Genomic DNA, 27,761 nt, shown 5'->3' on the forward strand with positions numbered 1-27,761 from the left:
GAAGCGGAGGCGGGTGGCAATGATGCAGGAGCCTTACTGGGCAATACACACTGGGCGGCTTTATTGAGCTGAACACAGCTCAAATTGTTAAAGTGATTTTCTTTCAGCTCTAAAATACCCAGTGTGTATGGGCCTTTAGTCACAAAGTCTGTGGAGCACCTCTTTGATGTGATGTGAAGTGTATGTGAACCCATATATGAAAGTACACAAGACATACTCTGCAACATACCAAAATGCACATTTTGAAATTGTCCTGAAATTGTTTTTTAAAGCATTGGACCTGTTAGAGATTTGCAAGTGAAGCAACACAGCAAGCAACTGGGTAAAACCATGTTGCACTGCAGGTGGGGAAGATGTAACATGTGCAGAGATATAGATTTGGGTGGAGTGTGTTTAAAGTTTTCAAACTGAAATAATTAATTGCATAAAAATAAAGCGCTCTAACATTTGTGGGCTACAGTAAATGCGAAAGCAGCTAGTATTTATCCTGCACAGAAAAAATGTAAACGTATTTGTTCCCCTTTCATGGCAACATGGTTTGTTAAAGGCACAAAGTAAAGGCCCCCCTCCCTACCCATACACAGGTCCAATTTGGCCTATTTTCATCCAATTTTGATGGATAGGGCCGACGACACGGCTGAAAACTGGCCAAATCCGATGTGTTTTGACATCCGATTTGACATTCAAAGTGCGGCCTCGGATGTCAATACACTACTTTTTTTTTGCTTAACTTACATAGCTGAATCAGGATCAAAGTTTGCATGAACTGGATGAAGACAATGGAAGTTAAATAAAGCAGAAAGGCTTTTGTGCAAGTGTGTCCCAGGTGCATAAACATGACATTGACAGCTTTTAACGCTGGATAACAGAGACTGTAAGGTTTTTTCTATACTATACTATATTATTTTTATAGCGAAAGGAATGGTGAAAAAAAACCCCATAGAAGTCTAGGTGACATGTCCAGTAGTGTAACAAGGGCAGGGTGAGCAGGCCTGCAATCGGGGGGCCATTGATAAGGGCAATGCTGTCTTATATTAGCCGGTACATGATGTTGAGAGCCACGGTTGTTTCGGCCATTTTAAACTTTCAAAAAATGTCTCTGTGTCATTTTTGAAAATCCAAGGTTCACTTTGTTATCACTCCACCACCTTTATCCAGCTATTTTTACCAAGTGTGAGGTTGGGGAGTCAATCCGACGGCAGAGGAGGAGCAGGCAACAACTCCTGAAGAATGAGAAGTTTGTGAAAGTCTTGGATGGGTGGCAGCCATACAAAAGAGCTTAAGGCCACCGCGCTGCCCCCAAAGAGCAGAAATAAAGAAGATGTCTGCTGAAGTCCTGGGGGAGGTGGCGTCCTGTGTTTATTTTAATAAATACTTTAAATGCATGTGATACATATGCCTCAACATCTGCCTGTAAATACTCTATTATACGGGTATGCAGTATTTTGCTACCAACTCTGCACCAGGTCCAAACTCTCATTCATTAACTCAGAATCAGGCACATTACTGCCGCTTAACCTAATCAGGAGGCTCGATCATGTGCAACTGTTCTTGCTGTTGTCTTTGCTATATTTTGCCCTATTGCTAGAATATGCTTATATGGGCAACAGTTATTAACTTGAGCATAGATCATAATTGCTTACTTTTGAAAACTAGTTTCAGGGAGATTATAGTTGGTAGTATAATTTTGCAAAGTGCCCCATTGAGGGGGCGTGTCATGCTCCACCCAAAATCTAATGCAGATTGTACCTGTGTGTACACAACATAAGAGCTGATATACTTGCTAAAGAAAAGACACTGATATGTGTCAGGGATTGTTCATCTATTGTGAGTTACATGTGGTTCCATATAAATGGCCACAGGACATGCATGTAACCATAGGGATCATTGTGTTTAGCCACCAATGCTGGGTAATGGCGCTGATAATTCAATGTAAATGTATCTATCTCTCATTCCTTCTTTTCCCCAAAAACTTTAACAGCTACATAATGTGGCTAGGTGAAATGAGAGAGATTGCTAGACTAATGAGGGAGAGAGGAAGATTGCTGTTATTTCAGGGAGTCTCCTGCAGAATGCAAGAGGGTAGGCAACTAGGCATACTGTAGATACACCCACTGCAATCCATAATTTCAATCGAACGCCATATAATTTCTGATACATTGGTAGCACTGTCGCAGATGGTAACATGTTGCAGATCTGAGTGCCTTTGATGACGTGCAGGCTGAACTGATGTTCTGGGATGCAGGGAGCTCTCCAGTAGCAAGTAAGATCACAGCTAATTATAAAGAGGAATATCTTATCACAGTCACTGCCATCTCTGTGTTATCTCATAGGGATTACTGCACAAATGTGCACATTAGCACAAAGATCATCGTATGGCAAGCAAGAAATATCGTGTTGAACGACTTCTTTTTCCTCATGTTAAATTACTTCTAATATACATTTATCTGCTTATCTTACAAGCTTCTAGGAAGCGCAAGGAGGAATCAGATGGAGCTTAAGGATGTGATTCCGACCATCCGGTGAGCGAATGCAGTCAGACTGGTCCCTCTGCCCACAGCAATATATTAGTGATAACAGATGAAAATTATTATGTCAAATTCTAGGTTTTGGTATTTACATTAAAGTTATTCAAATATATTTTCTGGTCTATTTTTTTTTTTTTTTACTTTTAATTTGTTTTTGGTGAAACTAGAAGTCCAAATCCAGTATTTCAGTTCAACCAGTGGTGCTGGGAGAGAGTGGGGGATGGGGAGCTAATTACTCAGACCCAGGTCTGATGGAGGAGCCCAGTGAGGTTCCCATTACCTGGCAGCCGCATCTGCAGCAGCTCTTCTTATCCCAGCACATACGGCTGTGTGCTGGCTGCAGTGTGGTCAGGTCGGTGCTTAATGTGCTATTTCTTTTTGTATTTTATTCTAAGGGTGCATGGTCACGTTTCCATAATTAGGCCACGCCCTGTGGAAAGTACATGGACCCGGCAAGGCTCTCTATTGCCCTCTACTATACTGATACAGATGGTTTATGCAGCTGCATAGCTACACTCCTGTGCTAGCGCTGTCTCCCATCAAGTCCCATCATGCTTTTCCAGCTGATTGGTGGGAGGGTATGCTAGGACTAACATGTTACTCCACCAATGTAGTATATGCAATAGAATGCAAATGTAATACATTTTATATAGGTCGTCCTAGCAGACCCCTAAAGGTCAGATTGGGTGAACACTTATGGAACATCCATAAAGGCCTGGATTCTCTATCTAAAGCAAGAAGAGGATATGCAGCGCTCTATTTAATGATGCAATCAGATGGTATTACAAAACAAATGTATTAATAAAAATGCAAAAAAAATAAAATATATATATATATAGAGAGAGATAGAGGTGTAGGCCTGGCACTCCTTCAGCAATGATGATAACCCAGGTGCCTTCAGGAACAGGTACATGCAGGTAGGTGAAGAAACAACAGCGGCACTCTGGGGATTTTTTTGAAACAGGTATATTTCAGGAAATAGCTTCCAACGTTTCGGGGTATGTGGCACCCCTTTGTCAAGGTTAAGGTTAATGTGCAGTAATACTTACATTGCACATTAACCTTGACAAAGGGGTGCCACATACCCCGAAACGTTGGAAGCTATTTGCTGAAATATACCTGTTTCAAAAAAATCCCCAGAGTGCCGCTGTTGTTTCTTCACCTACATATATATATATATATATATATATATATATATATATATATATATATATATATATATATATATAAACCACAGAAAAGATCGCACAACACTTGCTCTTAATAATTGGATGACTGTGCCCGGTCCAACATCAATATTCAACACATCCCTGTGGGTAACAGAGAAAACCAGCACCAGTCCATATAGAGGTTTTCAAGGCAGATTTATTAGTCCCAGATAGGACATCTCAATGCTCAAATGTATAGCATAGTGAAATGACACCCAAACAGGCGAATACTCATCATTTAAGCAGTCATCTTAACGATCCTCGACGGCCGTTTCGGTGCCCAAAGCACCTTTGTCAAGAGGGGTCATCAACCTAATGGCAGCTAAGAGATGCCTTACATAGGGTCCCACCACGCCAACTCACCTGAGGTTTGGGTGTCATTTCACTATGCTATACATTTGAGCATTGAGATGTCCTATCTGGGACTAATAAATCTGCCTTGAAAATCTCTATATGGACTGGTGCTGGTCTTCTCTGTTACCCACAGGGATGTGTTGAATTTCAATGTTTTTCTTTAGTCTGACTGCTGCCATGATTAGACTGTGATATGTTTTTTATTATGTATTTGACTGTTACAATGGCATTATAACTTTTAAACCTACTCTTATGGATTGATGGGTTTGGTTGAGCTATGGTGCTCATTTGGTGACCTTTCACATCAATGATTTTTCTTTTTCATTATTATATATTTGTGTTCACTGTAGTATATATATTATTTCGTGACCCAGTGGTGATGGCGACATTTGTGCACTCTATTTGATATTGTTCTATGTGAGTAAGGGAAGGCTGTTCAATTTTCATTTGGTATGAACATTTTACCCAGTCCATGGACCAATCACCAGTCTCTCATGTGTTGTCTAGGTAACAGTAATATATACCAGTCACTTATGTAGCTAAAATGGCCGTGCGTGTCAAGTACCGGCTTAACAGCCGGAAGCCGCGATACACAGTGCATAGATGGTGAGCCCAGAACTTGTTACGCCGTTGGCGGACGATGCGCTGTGACGTCACCCAGCCTGACGCTGGCATTACTCCTATAGCACGGCCGCTACTTGCACTCCCGTGTGCATGTGACCAATTCCGGAACCGGAAGCAGTGGTGTGGGTCACCTGCGTCTCACACGCTGCCGGCCACTAGCTTCACATGTTTATGAGCGTGACAAAAACGGAACAGGAAGCGGTGATGCGTGTCACCTGCGTTCCACACGCTGTCAGGACTGACACACAGATGAGACGGGATGGTACTGGACAGGTGAGTGTGATTCCTGTGATTTTGGCGGCGCTTTCTTGCTCTATTTAAGGCATTGTTGGGCCAGTTAGCATTGTACCCTTGAGGAAGGTGGAGCACCCACCGAAACAGGCTGTCGGGTATCTGGGCTATATGGCCGGTCGCAGGTCTCCTTGGTGGAGCTACGCTAGATAAGTTATACCTGGACCTTTTTTTGCATATTTTGTCTGCCAATATGATGCCATGTGATTTTTTTCTACTATGATGCTCAATACACTCTTCTAAAATTTATTCAGCTGGTGTGCGGATTTCATTTGTTTGACTTCAGGGTTAAACCATCCAATATATTATGTTTATGTGACCCTGCACCCTATTAAACGGATTGGGACAGTGTGCGGTTTTTCTGGAATCTATATACTACTACATTTATGTGGAACCAGCACCTGAATATTTCTTGGTTTACTTTTTCATTTTTTTCAAGTTTTTTCACGCTGTTTTTGATTGTGGGAATTGTATCTGGTGGAGTTGCCTTTTGTCTCTTTAACCCTGTCATGGATCTGGATGCTAGTGATCTAGCAGGCACCAAACGCTTTTTGGACAAGGACATAAACAAGATCTTATTTGCCAATACGGACACCCTTAAATTTGATGTGGATAGTCCACAAGAAGTCTATGATGACCTCTTTAAAATGAAAAAAAGATTGGTTGAACTGAACCTACATGGTTTAACCTTGTCGCAATATCACAGAGAGAAGCTTATCCCCAGGGGTTTCAGGGTTAAAAATCAGCCCACCCTGGGGAAAAACAACAAAGAATTCTGCAAGCAGTGGTGCCACATATTAAACCAGTGTAGCCTGGATCTGATGGTCTTGGTAATCCAGCAGGTTAATGCAGATATTGTTATATTGGAGAGGGAAATCATTGAGTGTGAGGGACAAGGTCTCAATACACTTAAATCTGATACTGGCACAGATTGGCTGGCTAAATTGAATGATAATATTGAAGCTTTTAAGGAGGAATTATTGTCCTTCAAGAAAAATAAATACAAAAAGGTCCGAGAGGACTACAAAGAGGTCAGGGTGTATCCTTGGATTTTTTCACAAGGTAATACAAGGACATGGAAACCACGTCCATCAGGCAGGAGGAGATTTACAAAACCGTACACTGACATAGAATCACAGACATCTGACTCAGATCAGGGTACATCTAATTCCAGTACTCATTTTTTGGGAGAAGCGGGAAACACCCGGGTGAGAAATCGGGGAAAAAATGCAGGCGCGGGGGGCGGAAAAACAGGCACAAGGGAACAACCCCCACGAACCGTGAGGAGATAAGTGTATACAATATCTCTGATTATCAGATCTCACCCATAGAACAACAAGTACTTGCAAAAGGATTAACTTTTGTTCAAACCCATAAACAGCGGGCGTTTGATTGTGAAGTTGAACTTCATAAATTCCATAGGCAGTTAAAGCTTAAGGATTATTTTTCCAAAAATTCTAACACTTCTACAGTACCGGTTAGATTTAACAAAAAAAGTGTATTTGATCCTCCCAGCTCCAATGCATCCATTGCCACCTTTGTCCGCTTGGTTAGACGGGATCTTATTCCTTTTATGAAGAAACAGAAATTCTCTTATTCTAACACCACTGTTGAAGAGAGACAGGCCATTAAATCGTTGAAGACCAATAATAAGATCATTATACGCGCAGCGGACAAAGGTGGTGGCGTGGTTGTGATGAATTGGGATGATTACGTTGCAGAAGTACAGCGCCAGTTGGCAGACTCTACTTGCTACAAATCATTAAAATTTGACCCCACGTCCAACTACTCCAAAGAACTTGATAATATTCTTTCCATGGGTGTTAACAACGATTGGATAGATGAGAATACTTGTGAATTTTTAACTCAGAATACTCCGGTTACACCTTTACTTTATATATTGCCGAAAATACATAAGAGTCTCCAAAAGCCACCAGGGAGACCTATCATCTCGTCTAGGAACTCTCTTTGTCAAAACCTTTCGCAATATATTGACTTTTTTTTGCAGGCGTGTGTAGCCGAAATTGACAGTATTTTGAAGGACACGACGGACTTCTTGCTCCGCCTTGATAAAATTAAAACTATACCAGCCAACTGTATGCTAGTCACATGTGACATTACTAGCCTATATACAAACATTTGTCACCAAGAGGGATTAGATGCCATTAAAAAGGTCATCACATTGAATCCAGCATATAGTGGTCCTCCTGTCGACTATTTTCTGTTATTGATTGATTTTGTGTTGCATAAAAATTATTTTCTGTTTAATAATTCATTTTATTTGCAGCTTCAGGGCACGGCCATGGGCTCCAACATGGCCCCGGCCTATGCCAATTTGTTTATGCACGTTTATGAAGAGTCCAATATTTTACATAACAGATTATTTTCGCCATATATCATATCTTATGTTAGATTTATTGATGATATTTTCTTTTTATGGACAGGAGGCCCTATATTGCTTGATTCTTTTATGCAGCATGTTAATGGATTACCAGGTACCATCAGGTTTTCCCATGCCAGCAGTCAGACTAATATTTGTTTTTTGGACGTGGATGTGAGCATTGTGAATGGTCAGCTCCACACGTCCATTTATAAAAAGCCAACAGATATTAATTCCGTTCTACGAGCTGAGAGCTTCCACCCCAACTCACTAAAGCGTGGACTTCCGTACTCTCAATTATTGAGAGTGGTACGGATTACTTCAGATAAATCTAAGCTAATGCCTGCTTTACAAAAAATGGGCACAGAATTTTTACAAAGAGGATATGACGCCAAGGAGGTGGAGGATTCCATACAAAGATGTTATCAATTGGATAGAGATACAGTGTTGAATCAGCCCAAACGCGACACCTCCATCCAAAGGATGATTTTCCCAACCACTTACTCCATTGCATCCTCTAAATTGAGAGACGCTGTTTTCACACATTGGCACATATTGGCATCAGACCCAGTTATGGGTCAATTTTGTGGTGAGAAACCCATGTTTGCGTACAAACGCAGCAGTAATCTAAAAGATCAGATCACTTTTTCAGATGTAAGTCCTGCACCGAAAACATCTTGGTTACAATGTCGTGACGGAGCTTTTAAATGTGGATCCTGCGTAAATTGCCCCTTTTTCATGACAGGAAATGTCTTTATCCATCCATCCACAGGACAAAAGACTAAATTACATCAACATATGACATGCGACAGTAAATATGTTGTATACACCATCGTATGTCCCTGTCATCTCCTATATATAGGAAAAACAATCCGCATGCTAAAGGAGCGTATTAATATGCACAGATCATCAATTAAAAAAGCGATGACAGTCCGTGATCTCACAACGCCTCCAGTGGCGCGACATTTTTATGAAGCAGGACACACGATCAAAGATTTTAGATTCATGCCATTATTCCAAGTGAAAGCGCCCAAAAGAGGCGGGGATAGGCATCTGAGTCTACTACGAAAGGAGACGGAATTTATCTATAATCTTAATTCATTGACACCATTTGGCTTAAATGAAGAGATTAATTTCAATGTTTTTCTTTAGTCTGACTGCTGCCATGATTAGACTGTGATATGTTTTTTATTATGTATTTGACTGTTACAATGGCATTATAACTTTTAAACCTACTCTTATGGATTGATGGGTTTGGTTGAGCTATGGTGCTCATTTGGTGACCTTTCACATCAATGATTTTTCTTTTTCATTATTATATATTTGTGTTCACTGTAGTATATATATTATTTCGTGACCCAGTGGTGATGGCGACATTTGTGCACTCTATTTGATATTGTTCTATGTGAGTAAGGGAAGGCTGTTCAATTTTCATTTGGTATGAACATTTTACCCAGTCCATGGACCAATCACCAGTCTCTCATGTGTTGTCTAGGTAACAGTAATATATACCAGTCACTTATGTAGCTAAAATGGCCGTGCGTGTCAAGTACCGGCTTAACAGCCGGAAGCCGCGATACACAGTGCATAGATGGTGAGCCCAGAACTTGTTACGCCGTTGGCGGACGATGCGCTGTGACGTCACCCAGCCTGACGCTGGCATTACTCCTATAGCACGGCCGCTACTTGCACTCCCGTGTGCATGTGACCAATTCCGGAACCGGAAGCAGTGGTGCGGGTCACCTGCGTCTCACACGCTGCCGGCCACTAGCCTCACATGTTTATGAGCGTGACAAAAACGGAACAGGAAGCGGTGATGCGTGTCACCTGCGTTCCACACGCTGTCAGGACTGACACACAGATGAGACGGGATGGTACTGGACAGGTGAGTGTGATTCCTGTGATTTTGACAGGCTGTCGGGTATCTGGGCTATATGGCCGGTCGCAGGTCTCCTTGGTGGAGCTACGCTATATAAGTTATACCTGGACCTTTTTTTGCATATTTTGTCTGCCAATATGATGCCATGTGATTTTTTTTCTACTATGATGCTCAATACACTCTTCTAAAATTTATTCAGCTGGTGTGCGGATTTCATTTGTTTGACTTCAGGGTTAAACCATCCAATATATTATGTTTATGTGACCCTGCACCCTATTAAACGGATTGGGACAGTGTGCGGTTTTTCTGGAATCTATATATATATATATATATATATTGTGTGGCAATGTTAATAAAAAAGAAAGATTATACCCTAAGGACCTGTCAATGGTTAAGCGATATGATATAACCTGCTCTGGTCCCGGCACTGATGGATGGAGTCCAATATTGTAATCCAAGATTCTGCTGGAGGTGTCCCAGTCCTTTTGGGAGGACTGTAGGCTTGGTGGATCCTCTCTAGATTGCGGCTGTGCTGGTTGATGGTACTCCAAATCGTACTCTCCGTATAGCTCTCTGGAGGTGTTCCAGTCCGTGAGGACTAAAGTGGAAGGGGGTTCCTCTTTAAAGTGCACTGTGCTGGGGAAATGAATGTCCCAATTACGGGGGGATAAAGTGCAAGTCCAGATGATTAAGCAGGATGATGGTAACAAGTCTCAGACAGGTCCCTGGGATGACACCAACGCGTTTCGCTGTCACTTCAAGGACAGCTTTTTCAAGGTGGCACCTTGAAAGAGCGCTGCATATCCTCTTCTTGCTTTATATTCTTTAAGGGATTTGACTAACCCCTCCTGCAGCAGCTCACATTGAGATATACAGCCCTGACCAGCGCTCTATACAGTTTACTGTATTTTTCTGCCTGGATTCTCTATCTACACACTTCAGATATCACCATAATTGTGATCCTAGATTCTTTTAAAATTTTGCAGCTTTGAGAAAAATTGACAATGGGGAAAGGGGTGGCCATGCATCTACCAAATTAGCCAAATGAAATGAATATGATTTATAATTACAAAACACTCATTCCTGTAAATAAAGATCGCTTGCTGATTCCTCCATTCTCTTTTTATATGTATTCCCTTTTTTTGTATGTATTTTTTTTTGTATTTTTTTTACATTAAAGGATTGTGGTTTTATTGTATTTACAGTATTACACTGGTATTTTGTTTTATTTGAGAGACACTAAAGCTGGTTTCACATTGCAAAAACCTGCTTTCAACTCGTTTTTGTAAACTTTTTTTAAATGGGTCAAAAGCCAGGTAAACCCCTTTCATACTGCATGTTGTAAAGGTATATTGCAGTTTCAATACCATTTTTGTACCTTCAGATTGCACCCGTTTCACCCATAGAAAGCCATACATTGTCATTTTAAAAGTTTTTTTCCTGCTTGTGGGCGGGGATCAAGTGTGGTGATCATTTGTAGCAAATACCGTTTCTGAGCTGTTCAGACTGCAGGGAAAACGGCTCAGAAATGTGTAGGATCCTGCTTTTAACACGTTTCAAAATACCGGTATTTTGTAACCGGTAAATTGATTGTGGAGCTTTCATATTGCAGCTGGTACCGTTTTAAAGCAGTTAAAAATCGGCAATATGCCGTGTCAAAACTGCAATGTGAAAGGGGCTTATGAGGACTCCTGAAACTGCTAAACACCAGTAAAGCGCACAGGGATCCCTTTATTTGTATTTGGTCCAAATTAATTTGCATATGCTGGGACTTGTAGTTTCACAACAGCTGGAGCGCTACGGGTTAGCTAGGCCTGTTCTAGGCAAAAAGTCAGCCAGGAAAATTCCTTTGAAAAGGAATATCACCTTTAAAAGCTAGAGACAACCTTTTGACATTGCAAGAACTTAATAAAAGGAAAATAGATATTATTACCTTCTGTACATAATGTTTTCAGAAAGTATAGCAATGTAGAGAGCAGGGCCGGTGGGAGGGACCTGGGCTGTCACACGATCCACGGAGGGGGGTGTGGGGGGGTTGCCGGGTGATGGGTGCTGCGGGAGGGACCTGGGCTCTGCTGCGGCACTACACGGCTGAGCGGCGGGCGGGTTTGCCGGGCGATGTGGAGAGCTGCGGGACAAGTAAGTACCCAATCCAGGGGTGGTGAGGTGATGTGCCGGGTTATAGATGCTGCGGCGCTCCACGGGTAGGAGGGGGCTGGCGGGTTTTGCCGGGGTGCAGGAAACTTACCCCTGCTGTCAGCGTCCCTGCTGGTGCTCCGATCCTCTCTGCTGACGAAATTGGGGGGTGCGCGGGTAATGCTCCGGTGGGAGGAGAAAGTTGTCCATGGCGTTGACCTCCATGGGGGGGGGGGCTCCAAACTGCCGCCCTCCAGTGGTCGGCGCCCTAGGCAAATGCCTAAGGCTGCCTAGTGGTGGCGCCGGCCCTGGTAGAGAGAGAGAAAGAGAGAGAGAGAGGTCGGAAGGTCGACACAAGAATAAGGTTGACAATGGGAAGGCCACCAGTCAAAAAACATGTTTTTCACTTTTTTTCCAAAACAGCTGGTATTTCACACCTTACCACCCCCTAGGTCATGCACGAGAGGACGCAGGACACTGATACGATGTCCATGTCGACTTACCTCAAAATTTGGGACAAAATTTTTGAAAAAGTCATGCCAACCTTTTGACTGTGGACCTTCCCATTGTCGACCCAACGCTTCTGTTGACCTTGACCCCATCGACCTTAGCCATGTTGACCTATTTCATGTGTCGACCTAAGCCCTGTCGACCTTTAGTGGTTGACCTAATGTATGTCGATCTTCATAGTGTCGGCCCTACATCCCATACCCATCTTAAAGATGTACAGGGCTGGAAGATGAGATCCTGAAAAAGGTGGGTGCTTGGTGGGGTGATAGGGATGGGGCTTACCTCTTGTACAGGAGATGTGCCCATGTACCCACCCTGTGAAGTGGCTGCTTTGAAAAGGAGCACAGTCCGGTTACTTTATGGTGGGGCAGGATAGTTCTTGGGCAGTAGTCTTAGCCAGACTGACTGGTGGCCTGAGGCATAGGGGTGGTGAATATACCATGGGCAGATACTGGGTGTGGCATTGGTGCCATCTTTAGGTGCAGGACGTCTATGCAGTTGCCGCTAAAGAATTGTTCAATGTAAAGTCAATCTAAACCCACAAAAACTCATTGATACAATGCAGGGGCGGCTTATCTGTGCCTTATTAACTCCAATGTAGATGTTGCAGCCGTTCCTACATCTTTTGGACAAAAAACCCTGATACAACAGTCATCTGAGCTGCCAACAAGTACAATGGCCGACTAGCAAAGGCACCTAGTGCTACAATACTGGCAGACTGTTAGCAGAGAGAAGACAACGGTTTTTGTGGTTTAGTCAATGGCAATAAGAAAATCCAGGCAGAATGGAACCCAGTGGTTATTTTAACCACTCCTGCAGCTTAACATCTCCTTACCCTAAGAGAACCCCTATCTGTCCTCTCACACCTGTAGACTATCCCTGAATGCCTAACCATAACCTGAGTACTTACTGCCAGTATCCTGACCATCAGGATGCATCTGTCAGTATTCTGGTAGTTCAGATGGTGACAGCCAGGAAATTAACTGCATCCCTTCCACGGAATCAACACACATCTCTCCTAATGCAGAGGTTCTCAAACTTTTCCCCCAAACTACACCAGAGGGCAGCCAGTTCAGTGAGGCAGGGGGGGCGTAGCCGCTGACGGGGCCGGGAAAGGGACAGGACGGGGCATGGCGGCCAATGGATTATCCTGTGTGAGAGTGTGGCCAATGCAATTGCAATGCCAATGCAATTGCGCCCTCGTGGCCATGCCTCTGCCATGCAGTATTTCAGACATTGCACAGGGTGGGTTCCCCGACCAAAGCGGGAGTTGCGGCTGACTACCCACATTCCGGGATGCCTGCCCCCTTTTTTGAGGGGGCCCGGGGGGGGGGGGGACTTGATTTCCAATCTTGCCCTACACAGGTCACATTTTCCAGCTCTCCCAGCAGAATAACTGTGTATCACAAACTGTCACATTTTTTTAAAAAATCCACCGGTGACCTGGAAAACATGAACTGTGTGTGGGGTCCTGAGAACCAAGTTTGAGAACCTTTGCTCTAATGGATACAGAAGGTTTAAACCCCACCTACTAGGCACATATTTATGACCAAAAAGGAAGAATAAAACAAATAGCTTGATAGCTAAATAAAACAGAAATGTTATTGTAAAACAGCTCAGTGTGTGATCAGGACTTGTGCGCCAATTGGCAAACACTATGGTTTATATGTGACTACATCTGTTGGCAAAACTGCAATTTGATATGAATAAGCTGTATTTTCACAGCTGGGGCTTAGACTGAAGGAACTACCTCCCATTCTGTGAGCTAGACAAAAATCTAGTTTACCGGGACAGACCTCGGGGAATCTTCTGACTTTAGGGAAATAAGGACAGCAGTGTAAGCAGTTTATGGTTTAGACTTTAAGCAGTTTAGGCTTTAGTGAATACAGGGAACACGGTAAGCCTCATGCTTGCTTAATCTTTTCACTGCCAGAGGGGAAGAGAACAAAACACATCCCTAAATGTGCTAGAGCCAGTAAATACATTGTTGTAAATGAATTCATATAACTTACGCTTTAATTAAATCTTAGTTTAGTTTTTGTTTCATGAAAACTATAGTGTAAGTAGTATGTATTAGTAAAACGATTACACTGTAGAAAATGAGAGGATGAAAGAGTTCAAATATTGATACAATAAAAATGAATTGTGTGGCTTCTGTGTGTGTACATGTATCCTTTAGGGATGCATAGGACATTACAAGCCCCACCCCCCAGTACTGAAAATCCCTGAATTTGCGGGTCTTCGAGGAGCGGCGGAGCTAAATGATGCAATTTGCATCTTTAGCCCCGTCTCCTCCCCAAAAAGTCATGGGGATCCGGCGGAATCCGGGAGGGTTGCCCACCTTTCCGGGTGGGGGGGGGGCGGACTTGATTTTCGTGAGCCTCCCGGCCATTCCGAGAGGGTAGGCAATATTAGATTATAATAGTGTGCCAAGCATAGTGAGGCACACGGGTTCTAGTCTCCCTCTATGGGGGTCGTGAACCCCCACAAGGGAGAATAGCCCCTGTCATTAGGGCTCATGACTGTCGGGCATTTAAACAGTCATTTAACTGACACCATTCCGATGTCGGTATACTGTTTGTCGGAATCCCAACTGTCGAGATGTCATTCAGCAACCACCAGACTGTCTAGAATACAGCCAAATAGTTTACTAGAATGTTCACAGCAGCTCTGTGTCTTTCAGCAGAAGGTTGTGATGATCTATGAGGAGGCAATGACTTGTACGTTCATGATTATGTTAAGATAACACTTCTTCTTACAGGGCAGTATTACCATACAGTATAAGGAATGCTGGAGGAAGAGGGCAGCTCCCGAAAACAGATGGGAATGGTCAGAATCTCCCAGCAGCACAATATTACAGCACAGCTATTTGGCTGTTTTGAAAGATCAGCCTGATTCAGACCCAGTGACCTAGCTACATATGTGGCAGACCCTGCGGTTGCTTGGGAGAGCGGCGCCAGCAGGGTCTGTGGTGGGCGCCTGGGCTGAACTGACAGACGACCTAGGCAACAGTGAGTGCTGAGCTGGTCCCGCTCCGTGCATATTTAATGAGCGGGGACCCAGTGCAGTGTATATGTAATGAGTGGGTCCCCGCCCCATGCATATGCTCAGCGCTCACTGCAGCCTGGGTCGTCTGTCAACTCAGCCAGCGGTGCCCATAGTCAATCGCCTCGCCCCTTCTTGGGGGGCGCCAGAATTTTTTGGGCAGGGGGGAGAAAAATTTCTAGCTACGCCACTGATCAGACTACTGTATACCATGCCTCTTCATGTCCTTAAGATTGTATAATTCTGCCCTTTATTTATGGACTGATGCACTGCACACCAAGGGGCTGATGCACTAAACAGTATATATTTTAAAAGAACATATATATAGACCTGTACACATCAAGCCATATGCACGTCTCTGCATCCACAGCACATGTTCCCCATTGACGACTAGTCATCAATATGTAGTTGCACCTGTCCTATACTGGCCTGATTCTGATGGATCTCTGGGGTAGATGAATTATCTTCCCATATGGGGAAGAAGTGGTATCCGTGCATGTTATGCTGCTCCCCCATGTAAGGCAGGAGTAATTATCAGTAAATGACAGGGGTGCTATGTGCTGCTGGCATTATTGGCGCTGCTATCTGTATTACATGTCGCAATGGCATGCAATGTATGAATGATCAGTAACACTGACCGGTCCAACACCTGCCACTATCGATTTCAACAGTTGCGTTGCAGGCTCCAGGCTGCATAGGAAATCTTGCCATAATAGAAAGAGCTTGAACCTTCCAACCCTGTTGAACTTAGCCATGTCAATTATTTCAGGTGTCGATGTACAGTAAGCCCTGTCGACCTTCAGTGGTCAACCCAATGCATGTCAACCTAAATTCGGTTAACCCAACGACCCATTCCCAACCCAGCTGTGATCTCTCTCGGGTTGGGATAGTTTAGTCGACTATAACTAGGTCGACAAGCATTGGGTCGACACCACTAGGTCGACATGGGTCAAGGTCGACATGGGTCAAGATCGACATGGGTTAAGGTCGACATGGGTCAAGGTCGACATGGATCTAGGTCGACATGGATCTAGGTCGACATGGGTCTAGGTCAACCTGACATTATGTCGACACTAGCGTTAGGTCGACATGGGCTAGGTTTTTCACAGTTTTTTTTACCCGAATGTCGACACAGTCTAAATGGACACAGTTTGAAGTGCAATGCATCCCCTCGCACCGCTCGCTTCGCTCGCGATGCTTTGGTCATGGTGCCGAGCGTCACTATTTTTCCCACCACGCCCTAGAGGATGGTAAGGCATGAAATACCGCCTGTTGGCATATGTCGGCTCAAAAAACAGTGAAAAACCCCATGTCGACCTTTTGACTGTCGACCTAGCCCATGTTGACCTAACGCTAGTGTCAACCGTATGTCATGTCGACATAGATCCATGTTGACCTTGCTGCATGTCGACCTAGTGGTGTCAACCCAATGCTTGTCGACCTAGTTACTGTAGACCTAATGACCGTATCCCCTTCTCTCAGTTATGTAAACAGTCAAAAATACAGATTAAACCTAAGATATGAATTATAGAATAGAAAATGTGATGTGTGCATACTGTATGCTTCATTGTATTCAACCTCGGCCAATAAGGCAAAGAACAAGTCACGGGGTAGAATTATATTTGAATGCAAATTTAATTAAGACTTAATGTTTTTTCATGTTAAAATGATAGAACATTTTCACATAGTTTGCCGATTAAGAATATTAGTTAAAGTTGGCCAAGATTAACGTGACTGATCACTATATTTAAGTATTTAAAAACCTGAAGCTAATTATGATGTAATTTGAGAGAAAATCCAATTTGTGTAGCACATGTACAATAATCACTGTTTGTCATAATCATTTTAGACAATTGTTGAACTGGTAATGAATTATCAATAAAAATCATCCACGGTAAACGTCTTAACATTTATAAGCTCTAAAAATGGATCTCAGGCTGAGGCAGTGTGTGTTCACTTGTTACTTTCATGCAGTTTGTCACGAAGAACAATGAAAAGAACCCTCTGTGCAGCTAGTGTTCTGTTAACAAATGAATCAGCGTAAATACTGCCTGTGAGTAATATTAGTGATTGCATTATTGCTTCTCTGAAAAAGTTTCTTTAAGTGACTCATAATTTGAGATTCGCTAACCTTTGCCATTAATGTGACTTATGCTGACCTTAAATTGATTGTACGGTAATTTAGCTAAAATAATGCATTTACAGATGGTCTCTGCAGTTTTCAGCCTACCCAGATTCCCCTAAAAGGTAATGAGGAATCATTGGTGACCAGTGAATAAAAGTCTTGGCAAAACAAAATCACCCACAGTTTTAATTTAATACAGAGCCATAAGGAGTAAGGAAAAAAAGTCTAAGACTGAAAAATAATTTATTTCAAACTATCTAAGACAGACATGTCCAAACTGTGGCCCTCCAGCTGTTGTGAGACTTCACATCCCAGCATGCTTTGCCATAGTTTTAGTATTCCCTAATAGCAAAATGGTGGCAAGGCATGATGGGACTTGTCATTTCACAACAGCTGGAGGGCCATAGTTTGGACATACATGATCTAAGAGCATTTAATAATAAAATATCACACAATATACATTTTATATGAGAATTCTCATGAAATAAGTAGGATAAACATATATGAAAAATTTATAAAAGAATTATTGAAATGATGATGAATGGGGGTAATTCCAGCTAGTATTCAAATGTATTGGAAAAAGTCAGTTTTTATCCAAATCAACACCAATAGATGTATATTTACCAGATACAGGTTGAGTATCCGTTATCCGAAATGCTTGGGACCACGAGCATTCCGGATAATGGATTTTTCCGGATTTTGGAATAATATTTTTTAAACATACTTACCTGTCCCCTGGTGGTGCCCCGATGGTCCCTCAGTGTCCACGTTGTCCCCCGGCGTCCACGGCAGGCCTCCAGCACCGTCTCCGGTGACGCGCTGGTGCACTCCTGGGACCGCTGGAGACGACGGAGATGATGCTGAAGGCCTGCCGTGGACGCCGGGGGACTTGGTAAGTATAAAAAAGGGTGGGGGGGGGGGGGGGTGGCAAAAAATTAAAAAATTTGAATTATTCCAAAAAACTACGGTTTTTGGAATAATTCGGATAAGGGATGCCCAGATACATCAACTTGTAATTCGAATATCCTTTTTAGGAAGAATTTGAGCCAAGTCCCGGTGATTACCCAGTGATGGATACCAAAAGTCACTCCGATTTTGAATGGTGGAGTTTTGTGGTATACCAATACCCAGCTTGAGTACTGCAGAGTGAACCTCGCTGGTGGGATCCAAGATGGTGGTATAAACTGATCCGGATAGAGTCTGGTGTAATAGCTCCAAGAATGGCTGGAGGAGGTGTGAGATGTGAGGTGTGAGATGGAATGTCTCTCCAAGTGTAGGCTGGAATGGAAATGCTGTGGCTCAACGCGTTTCGGCATGTTCAGGAGCTGCGTGTATGTGTGGTAGGGAATATAGATTGTAAGCTCCACTGGGACAGGGACTGATGTGAATGTTCAACTATACTGTGTAAAGCGCTGCGGAATATGTGTGCACTATATAAGAAACTTTTTTGTTGTCCCAAACCAACCTGGTGATTTTAACATTCCCCAAAGGCATACCCCCACTGCTTTGAAAAGGGTGGCCTCCTCCCTAGCCCCTTTGATTCCCTAGAAAAACCTAACAATGTCATACAGTACATGATATATATGTCAGTAAAGGGGTACCATTAGTGGGACATAAAGTATCCCCCAACTGTTGTGCGACCCAGGCCGAAATCCTGATCTGCTGGCTGTGGAATATTTTCTTCAAATCAGGACCGAGGGGCAGATTTATTAAGCTTGGTGAAGTGATAAAGTGTCTGGTTTTTATTACCAGCCAATCAGCTCCTAACTGTGAAGTTACAGGCTTGGTTTGAAAAATGACAGGTAGGAGCTGATTGGCCGGTGATAAAAACAGACACTTTATCACTTCACCAAGCTTAATAAACAGTTGCGAGATATAGGAGGAAATTTACTAAATAGGGAGTTCCGTTTCAGATAGGATGTTGCTGGAGTCCAATTGGTTGCCCATAGAAACATCCTATCCCAAATAGAAATCCCATCTTAGTAAATTTCTCCCATAGTATTGCTTAGAACCAGTGTGAATGTACAGGCTCACAAGCAAATACTGCAAAAATTGTAGTTTTTATACAATGCTCGCACTACACTGTACATAGCAGTACGGATGATGTAATGGTTAGCATTACTGCCTCACTTTGCTGAGGTCATGGGTTCGATTCCCACCATGGCTCTAACTGTGCAGAGTTTGTATATTCTCCCCCTGTGGCATAGCTACATATGTGGCAGACCCTGCAGTGGCTTGGGGGAGCGGCACCAGCAGGGTCTGTGGTGGGCGCCTGGGCTGTACTGACAGATGACCTAGGCAACAGTGAGTGCTGAGCTGGTCCTTCTCCGTGCATATTTAATGAGCGGGGTCCCAGTGCAGTGTATATATATAATGAGTGTGTCCCCGCCCCATGCATATGCTCAGCACTCACTGCAGCCTGGGTCGTCAGTCAACTCAGCCAGCGGTGCCCATAGTCAATCGCCTCGCCCCTTCTTGGGGGGGCGCCACTGTTCTCCCCGTACTTGCATTGGTTCCTCCGGGTACTCCGGTTTCCTCCCACAATCCAAAAATATACTTGTAAATTAATTGGCTCCCAACAAATTAACCTTAGTGTGTGCGTGTACAGTAGGGAACATAGAGTGTAAGCTCCACTGGGGCAGGGACTGATGTTCAACTATACTCTGTAAATCGCTGTGGAATTTGTATGCTCTATATAAGAAACTGTTAATAAATAAATAAAATAGCACCTTTTGCTTTTCTTCTTCAGTATTCTACATGCATATATGGCCCAGGTTGTCAAGAAAAATGTAAAACAATATAAAAAATATATGTTTTTTAATAAATATTCAAGACAGAGCTTCCGCTTCCCTGTATAGTAAATGTGCATAATATGGGAATATCATTCTGCAGCTTCCAAGGTGTTGCTTCCAATTAAATGCCGAACACAATACATTTGCAGAAAATATGATTCGTCTGTTCTTCAGCACCGTTTTTAGAACATCCAATTTGGCATTTTCATGAAGGCATAAAATGAACCCATAAAATGAGCGGTTGTTATGTAGAGCGACCTGAGGACCCTACCCAAGATAATCTTTGGGGATAAGGGCAATAATTAAAATCTCCTCTGCTTTGAATTTCATTTACATACAAAAGATGCTTTTTACCTTCATCTCCTTTAACTGACTTGTGACAGCTTGATCTTCTGAACTGAGATCATCAGTCAATACTGAAGAGGACTTGTCAGAGGTTAAAGAAAAGGCCTCCATTTCTGCCAGCTGGACCTAAGCAAAACCATTATTAGTGATACGGATTTGTTGTGAGTTAACCCGTTCCAACAGTTTATTTGTTGTGTCCTGCTTAGCATACAATCTCTGACTAACGGATTAAGATTCCAGTAGCTTTATTAAAATAACCCCTGACTGTTATGTCTACAGGAGAGCAGGTATTTCATTATAATCCAATATGCTAATCCCGCAGTGCACAAAGTCAATACAACTCATAAGCAATGCATAGAATCCAGCGGTGGTGTTTGTAGATAAACCCGTTGCGGGACCCGCAGGACTGTTCATCTCCGGGAGAGCACAGTGGTTCATAATGTTTAGTAACTAAGAGCTGAACTAATCAATACACGTTAATTGGCAATTATATCTAACACTTTCCACAATGCTCTGGTGTTTTTTTCAATGGACATCATTCATCAAGCAGTGGTATTACATTACAGGAGACAGGACTAAATGTGGGCAATTACGATTTTAGCAGCAGCTTGCAACATCCTACCTATTGGGACCATTAATTAAACTGCTTTGGCTACTAATTCCATACACACATAGAGGGAACAGAGTCTTGTGGGGACATTTTTTGAAGTTAACTTTTTGTTTTACGATATTTTTTGTATGTGTTTTAGTTTTACGTTTTTAGTTTTTACAGTTTATTTACTACAGTGTTACATTTGTTTTAGCTTAAAAAAAAAAAAAAAAAAAACATTATATACAAATAGCATTCATTGACAAGGCAGCTTTTGGCTTTTAAAAAAATCTCCTTATACATCCCTGTTTGTTACATGAAAATACATAGGGTCCAGGAAAAGCAGATTGACCCAGCCCAGTCAGGGAGGAATAACTATGCTGCTTAACTGAAGCCCAAATATTCAATATTAGTGGGGGGTAACTTAGTAACAAATTACAGATTTTGCCTCAATAGCGATATTGTTAACCAGCCTGTAGACTTTGGCTATGCACACAGAATTTAGACTCCAAAATCCCTACTGCCAGCATCCTGAATGTAAGTACTGTATGCCGGGGAAGGTGAGGGTCAGGCCAAGTAAATGGGATTCGATTTAGGCAATAGCGGAGTCTTTAGAGATAGGCTGGATGGGAGGGACTATGTAAAAACCGGATCCGGACAAGACTCCAGACCGCCGGACCGGACATCGAAATCTGCAGTATGGAGCTTGTAGTGTCCGGTCCGGGGGTGTCTTGTTCGGGGGGGTCCCTGTGATAGCTTCCACCAGGGACATGGGGAAAGGGAGATTACAGCCTCCCCATGTGGTCCGGGACCGTTCCGTTTTTTTCTACATTCCCGGACCATACAGGGAGATTTTATTTTCCCCCTCCTCCTCTCCCTGGTGACAGGTATTATAGGCATCCCCACGGACACATTAGTATTATAGGCATCCCCACGGACAGGTCTTGTCCTGGTCCGGTTTTTACCCATACCCTAGGGGGGAGGTTAGGGTAAGGATGCAGGGAGAAGAGTTAGGCACTTACAAGGGGGATAAGGTTTAGGCGGCCGAGTACAGGGGTTAGGCACTAGAGAGGATGGTTACGGTTAGGCTGCAAGCAGAGAGGGTTAGGGGGAGAGGGTTAACTCACTTACGGAGCCCCTGTCAGGATTCTCTATGTGGAAACAGTCTTTTAGTGCCGGCACCCCCATACCATTAACCTATCTCCCATTGGTAGTGATACTGTCTTACTATACCTAGCTTAGTTTGAGAACCTTTTTGTTTAACATACAGTATGTATATGTAGTCGATAAATATCTACATATGTACATAACTACCTCACTACAATTTTTGTCCTGAATCCTATATAATAAAAGGCTAACTCTGCTTTTTACCTCTATAGAGAGATTTCAAGTGTTGTGCGTGTAGGTAGCCACTAGATGGCGCCCCACAGAGCAATTCAAGTTTTGCTCCGTTCGGACTGGCACAGCTGGCATTACTGTTATGGTGCTGCATCATATAGGTAACTAGTTGTTGTTGTTGTACATACAGATGGAGCGCTCTTCATTCAGCGCTGGGGCTTACTAACTACGCCCTCTGGTGAACTGGAGCTGCATCTGACTGGGACGCGCAGGGGGGGGGTGAGGAGGTGGAATCGGGTGGCGGGACCGGCGGCGAAGCAGTGGGGACCAGGGAGGAGCTCCGTAGTAAGGGGACGCGCGTGCGGCTGGCGGTGCGTGCGGCTGGCGCCAGCCCTGCATGAATGACGCTACATCTGTACCCCTGCATTGAGCCTGCAACTGACTGTTTTGCTGTATTGTACATTAAGAACAGAATGCTACTGTATGAATGCAATTACTATAAAATGTTTTGGGTAAAGTTTTTAATCACAAAGTGGTGTGAATATTATAGAATTATTAGAAACACTACTAGCTGTTAGTATTCTACTGTTATAAAGCTTTAGTTTAGATTGTAAGCTCTGCAGTTGAGTATACTGTTCTATGTATGCTTAGGACGGGCCTGCAGGAATGGGGAGGCACGTATCACATTAGGGGAGCTTTTCTGACATATGGGGCGAAATGTAATAGGGTGCGATTTTTTAGACATGTGCGATTTTTGGTCAAAAACGGCCGAAATCGCACATTTTCCGAAAATCGCACATTTAATAGGTTGCAAATCGCGGTAAAAAATCGCACTTTTTACCGCGAAATCGCACTTTTAGAAGTGCGATTTTTAGACACATTTCAAATCGCATCCAGATGTTTTCCCATTATAAAGTATACAACTCGCAAATGTAATAGGGTGCGATTTTTGGTAAATGTTACCAAAAATCGCAAAAAAAATAGACCAGGTTCTGACAGGCGATTTTGACAGAACCATGCACAGATCATTGAGATTTGTGCATGGTCCTGTTAATAAAAATGTGTAAAAGTGTTTTTATTAAAAAAAAAACGGCGTAGGGTCCCCCCTCCTAAGCATAACCAGCCCCGGGCTCATTGAGCCGGACCTGGTTCCAAAAATACGGGGGGACAAAAAGCATAGGGGTCCCCCGTATTTCTGAAACCAGCCCCGGACTCTTGGACCGGTCCTGGTTCCAAAAATACGGGGGACAAAAAATCTGGGGGTCCCCCGTATTTTGAAACCAGCACCGGGCTCCAACAGCCCTCGGTGTCATGCCACAGCCGGGGGACACTTTTTATACAAGGTCCCCTGGCCGTACCATGAGCACCGTGGCTGGTCAGCCTTGGACGGGGTACCTGGAGGAGTGGGGACCCCCCCAATAAAGGGGTCCCCCCCAGGCTTCACCCGTCCAGGGCTGAAGCCCGGGGCTGTCACCGGCGTCCGTGGCCAGTGGACGCCGGCCTGTAGGGTTAAATCCATCATACGTTACATTGCTTTATACCGGAGAACTACAAGTACCAGCAGACCTCCCCCGCATGCTGGGACTTGGAGAACCACAAGTCCCAGCATGCGGGGCATTAATGGGCCCGCTGGGACTTGTAGTCCACCTGTAAAAAGAATGTTTATAAAAAACACACACACAGAGAAGTAAAAGTTTATTACACACACACACCTCACTTTTACACCAGCGTTACTTACCATTCCTGGATCCAGCGCTGGTCTGGCTGCTTCACAGCCGGCTCCCCCCGAACTGACAGGCAGCGGGGAGAACCGGCTTTCTCCGTTGCCTCTAACAGCTTCTGTAGCGCTGTCCGAGTGCTACAGAGGCTGAGAGCGCGATTGGCCGATACGTCTCCATGGAGACGCATAGCTCAGTCCTGATTGGCTGAGCTATGCGTCTCCTCAGCCAATCGCGCTCTCAGCCTCTGTAGCACTCGGACAGCGCTACAGAAGCTGTTAGAGGCAACAGAGAAAGCCGGTTCTCCCCGCTGCCTGTCAGTGCGGGGGGAGCCGGCTGTGAAGCAGCCAGACCAGCGCTGGATCCAGGAATGGTAAGTAACGCTGGTGTAAAAGTGAGGTGTGTGTGTGTAATAAACTTTTACTTCTCTGTGTGTGTTTTTTATAAACATTATTTTTACAGGTGGACTACAAGTCCCAGCGGGCCCATTAATGCCCCGCATGCTGGGACTTGTGGTTCTCCAAGTCCCAGCATGCGGGGGAGGTCTCCTGGCACTTGTAGTTCTCCGGTATAAAGCAATGTAACGTATGATGGATTTAACCCTATCAGGCCAAAGTCCACTGGCCACGGACGCCGGTGACAGCCCCGGGCTTCAGCCCTGGACGGGTGAAGCCTGGGGGGGGGGCCCTTTATTGGGGGGGTCCCCACTCCTCCAGGTACCCCGTCCAAGGCTGACCAGCCACGGTGCTCATGGTACGGCCGGGGGACCTTGTATAAAAAGTGTCCCCCGGCTGTGGCATGACACCGAGGGCTGTTGGAGCCCGGTGCTGGTTTCAAAATACGGGGGACCCCCAGATTTTTTGTCCCCTGTATTTTTGGAACCAGGACCGGTCCAAGAGTCCGGGGCTGGTTTCAGAAATACGGGGGACCCCTATGCTTTTTGTCCCCCCGTATTTTTGGAACCAGGTCCGGCTCAATGAGCCCGGGGCTGGTTATGGTTAGGAGGGGGGACCCCACGCCGTTTTTTTTTAAACTTTTTTTTTTTGCACAAAATCGCATTTATGAAAATGCGCACATTTTCATGACTGAAAATGCGCACATTTTCATGACTAAAAATCGCCCGAAATCGCGGCAAATCGCATTTTTTGCCGCTAATTCGCATCTCATTACATATGCGAATTCGCGGCAAAAAACGCGATTTTTAAAGGTGCGATTTCTGGCGAGTTTGGAACTCGTCCAAAAATCACACCCTATTACATTTCGCCCATGGCGTCTATTACAGCACCCAGTTTCCTTTATTGAACTTGGTAAAGTCAATATTTGATTGGATGCAACAGCCCCCAGCACAATTGTGCTGTATGTGGGACTATATAAATATTTCCATGTACAGCTCTAATACACAACTTTATATTGCTGTCAGGATTTGGGAGGTCAGTTTGACTTTGGCAGTGGAAATAGGAGGAGTGCTGCGCTCCTATGTAATATATGACAATGATCTATGCAGCTGATGAGAGATGATTAAAAAGAAAATATGGAGATATGGGCGGAATAATAATGCAAATAGTGCCAAAAAGTCATCAGCATTGAAAACAGGTAGATTAAGGTAACCTGGTTTGGCCGTGCCATTAACAAGTTCAGTTCTAACCACTTATATCTCATTGCATTGTGATATGTATTTATTACAGCATGTGTTCTGTTATCACTGGTCTTGTTATTATTTCTGTATGGATGCATGCACTGTAAACGGTATATGTTGTAAGGTCCACACTGTTAAGGTCGACATCTTTCATGCGCCGACCTAAGCCCTGTCAACATTCAGTGGTCGAATCAATGCATGTCGGCCTTAATTTGGTTGACCCAGTGACCCAATCCCCCTTTAAAACCTCCCGCTACTTTACAGGCATTTTGCTGTTGTACCGTATAAAGGTTTTTTTCACTTCACCTCAGTCATTTGCAGCGGGGCATACTGTACTGTACTAGTCTTTACAGGCAGCCAGATATACCTACAGCAGTGGTTCCCGAACGTTTTTGAATCATGACTCCCTAGAATATCAGATTTTTTTTCATGGCACCCTTAGGCCAAAAGTTTCTTATTTATAAATCTGGAAAAAATATTAAATTACGTCAATTGTATTTAAATGTCATCTTTAGGTTTAATCAGGGGTTAAAGTCAGGGGGAACGGGGTGGAACTGAGTTCCACCACCTCTAATGGTGAGGTGGAAAATGTTAACCTCCACAGTAATTCGCACAGAAAAACATCCTAGTTTGCAGGGGAATGCCAAAAACTCTACCACTGGCTCTGTCTCTGCCTAATGGGGATAGTGGAGCGGAGTAATTAGGTGGCATAGAGAAATGAGTTCCCCCACCTCTGCATGACCACTTTAAGCCCTGGGTTTAATTAAGTGTTGAGGGATAGGATTCACTTTTGTTTGTCCACATATTTTATGAATGGCAGCCTAAAGCACAAAAGTTACATTGACCTCACTATATATCATTTTAATTGGTCCTGGACCATTAACCCATGGCACCCCTGCAGGTGTCACGAGGCACCCCTGGTGCCACGGAACACAGTTTGGGAACCACTGACCTACGACATTGGTTTCTGTAGCACAAACTCACAGCAAGCCCGGACTTAAAAATATCTCTAAGTGGAAATGATATTTTAGGGTTGCAGCAGGTGGAATTTTGCAGCCAGAAAACGACTGTGTTCTAAAGCCATCAAATAGATCCTTAGTATTGAAGTTTCGCTGTCACAATGAAGACTCTGGTTGCAGAGGCACTGCGTTCTGGTGTGCACCGGTGACAGGCAAGTACAGTAGTGTCTCATTTATTTCAATTTGCTCATGTACTATATTCACAAACTGCTGTCTCCTGGTTAAAAACCATTTTATCCCTGTCAGTAATCAGGTATATCTTTTATCTTGATAAGAACCGTTTTTACCTCCTGCTTGTCATGGTTGCACTTTTCGCATACTGCGGGGGAGGAGTAGTGATGGAAAACCGATCCGGAAAGGTTATCAATTATCATTAATTCACCTTCAAAGGAATCCTTAATTATCAGGGAAACACTGTCCAGCCACAAGTTCTCCTGAAAAAAAAAAAAAAGTCAAATAAATGGATATACCGTAAGGGCTTATTTACTAAATGGTGTGTATTACATTTGAAAAAATATTCTAAACACAGATACGTCCTCCACTGTTCTTGCTGCAGTCATGTTAGACTGGCCTTCTGGCCGTGCCTAGTCCCTAGTTGCTAATGGTGAATTTTTTTCCTGCATCTTTTTCCACTAAAATGTCTTTTACCCACATTTTCACTTTTTTTTTTTTTTTATTCTCTGTAGCTTCTGCCCGCTAATTTTTAGACACTGCCCCAGTGAACTATGGAGGGATGTATCAAACCTTGTAGAGAGAAGTGGAGAAGTTGCTTAGCAACCAATTAGTTCTAAATGTTATTTTATAGACTCTGTTGGATAAATTCTATCTAGCAGCTGATTGATTTCTATGGCCAATGTCTCCCTAAGGTTTGATACATCTCTCTATATGTACTGTACACTAACAATGCCATCTTTCTTATATACTGTAGGAACAAGAAGCCACATTTTATGAAATACAATAAAAGTTAATGGTACTTGTGTAGTTTCACGGCGCCGCCGCGCGCACAGTCTGTCTCTGAAACTTGGCAGCCTGCCAGAGGCTCTGTTTAACTGTGCGCGTGCCGCTCTAGCTCTGTTTAACTGTGCGCGTGCCGCTCTAGCTCTGTTTAACTGTGCGCGTGCCGCTCTAGCTGTAAGCTACGTATTGTCAGCTTACGTTATCAGCGTAGCGCCGGGCAGCAGCATTGCGCTGCCCAGGCGCTGACAGGTCACTGTGGTACTTGTAGTTCCACAGTGAAATAGGCA

The 27,761-nt window shown here is 43.7% G+C and overlaps 1 protein-coding gene across 5 annotated transcripts in view; it reads right to left on the reverse strand.

Annotated features, from left to right (window-relative positions):
- CACNA1I (calcium voltage-gated channel subunit alpha1 I) overlaps nucleotides 1–27,761 on the reverse strand; it is a 694,988-nt gene that overhangs the window by 13,575 nt on the left and 653,652 nt on the right. For 4 of the 5 annotated variants that reach the window (XM_083156129.1, XM_083156128.1, XM_083156126.1 and 1 more), the window contains 2 exons: nucleotides 26,805–26,951; nucleotides 20,227–20,343 (listed from right to left, as the gene is read on the reverse strand). In XM_083156129.1, the coding sequence (XP_083012255.1) occupies nucleotides 20,227–20,343; nucleotides 26,805–26,951 (264 nt within the window). The remainder of the gene's footprint in view (nucleotides 1–20,226; nucleotides 20,344–26,804; nucleotides 26,952–27,761) is intronic. The other variant, XM_083156130.1, reaches the window with a different exon arrangement.

Source organism: Crinia signifera, chromosome 8 (assembly GCF_055691185.1).
Source record: "Crinia signifera chromosome 8, ASM5569118v1, whole genome shotgun sequence".
Classification (NCBI taxonomy): Eukaryota; Metazoa; Chordata; class Amphibia; order Anura; family Myobatrachidae; genus Crinia; species Crinia signifera.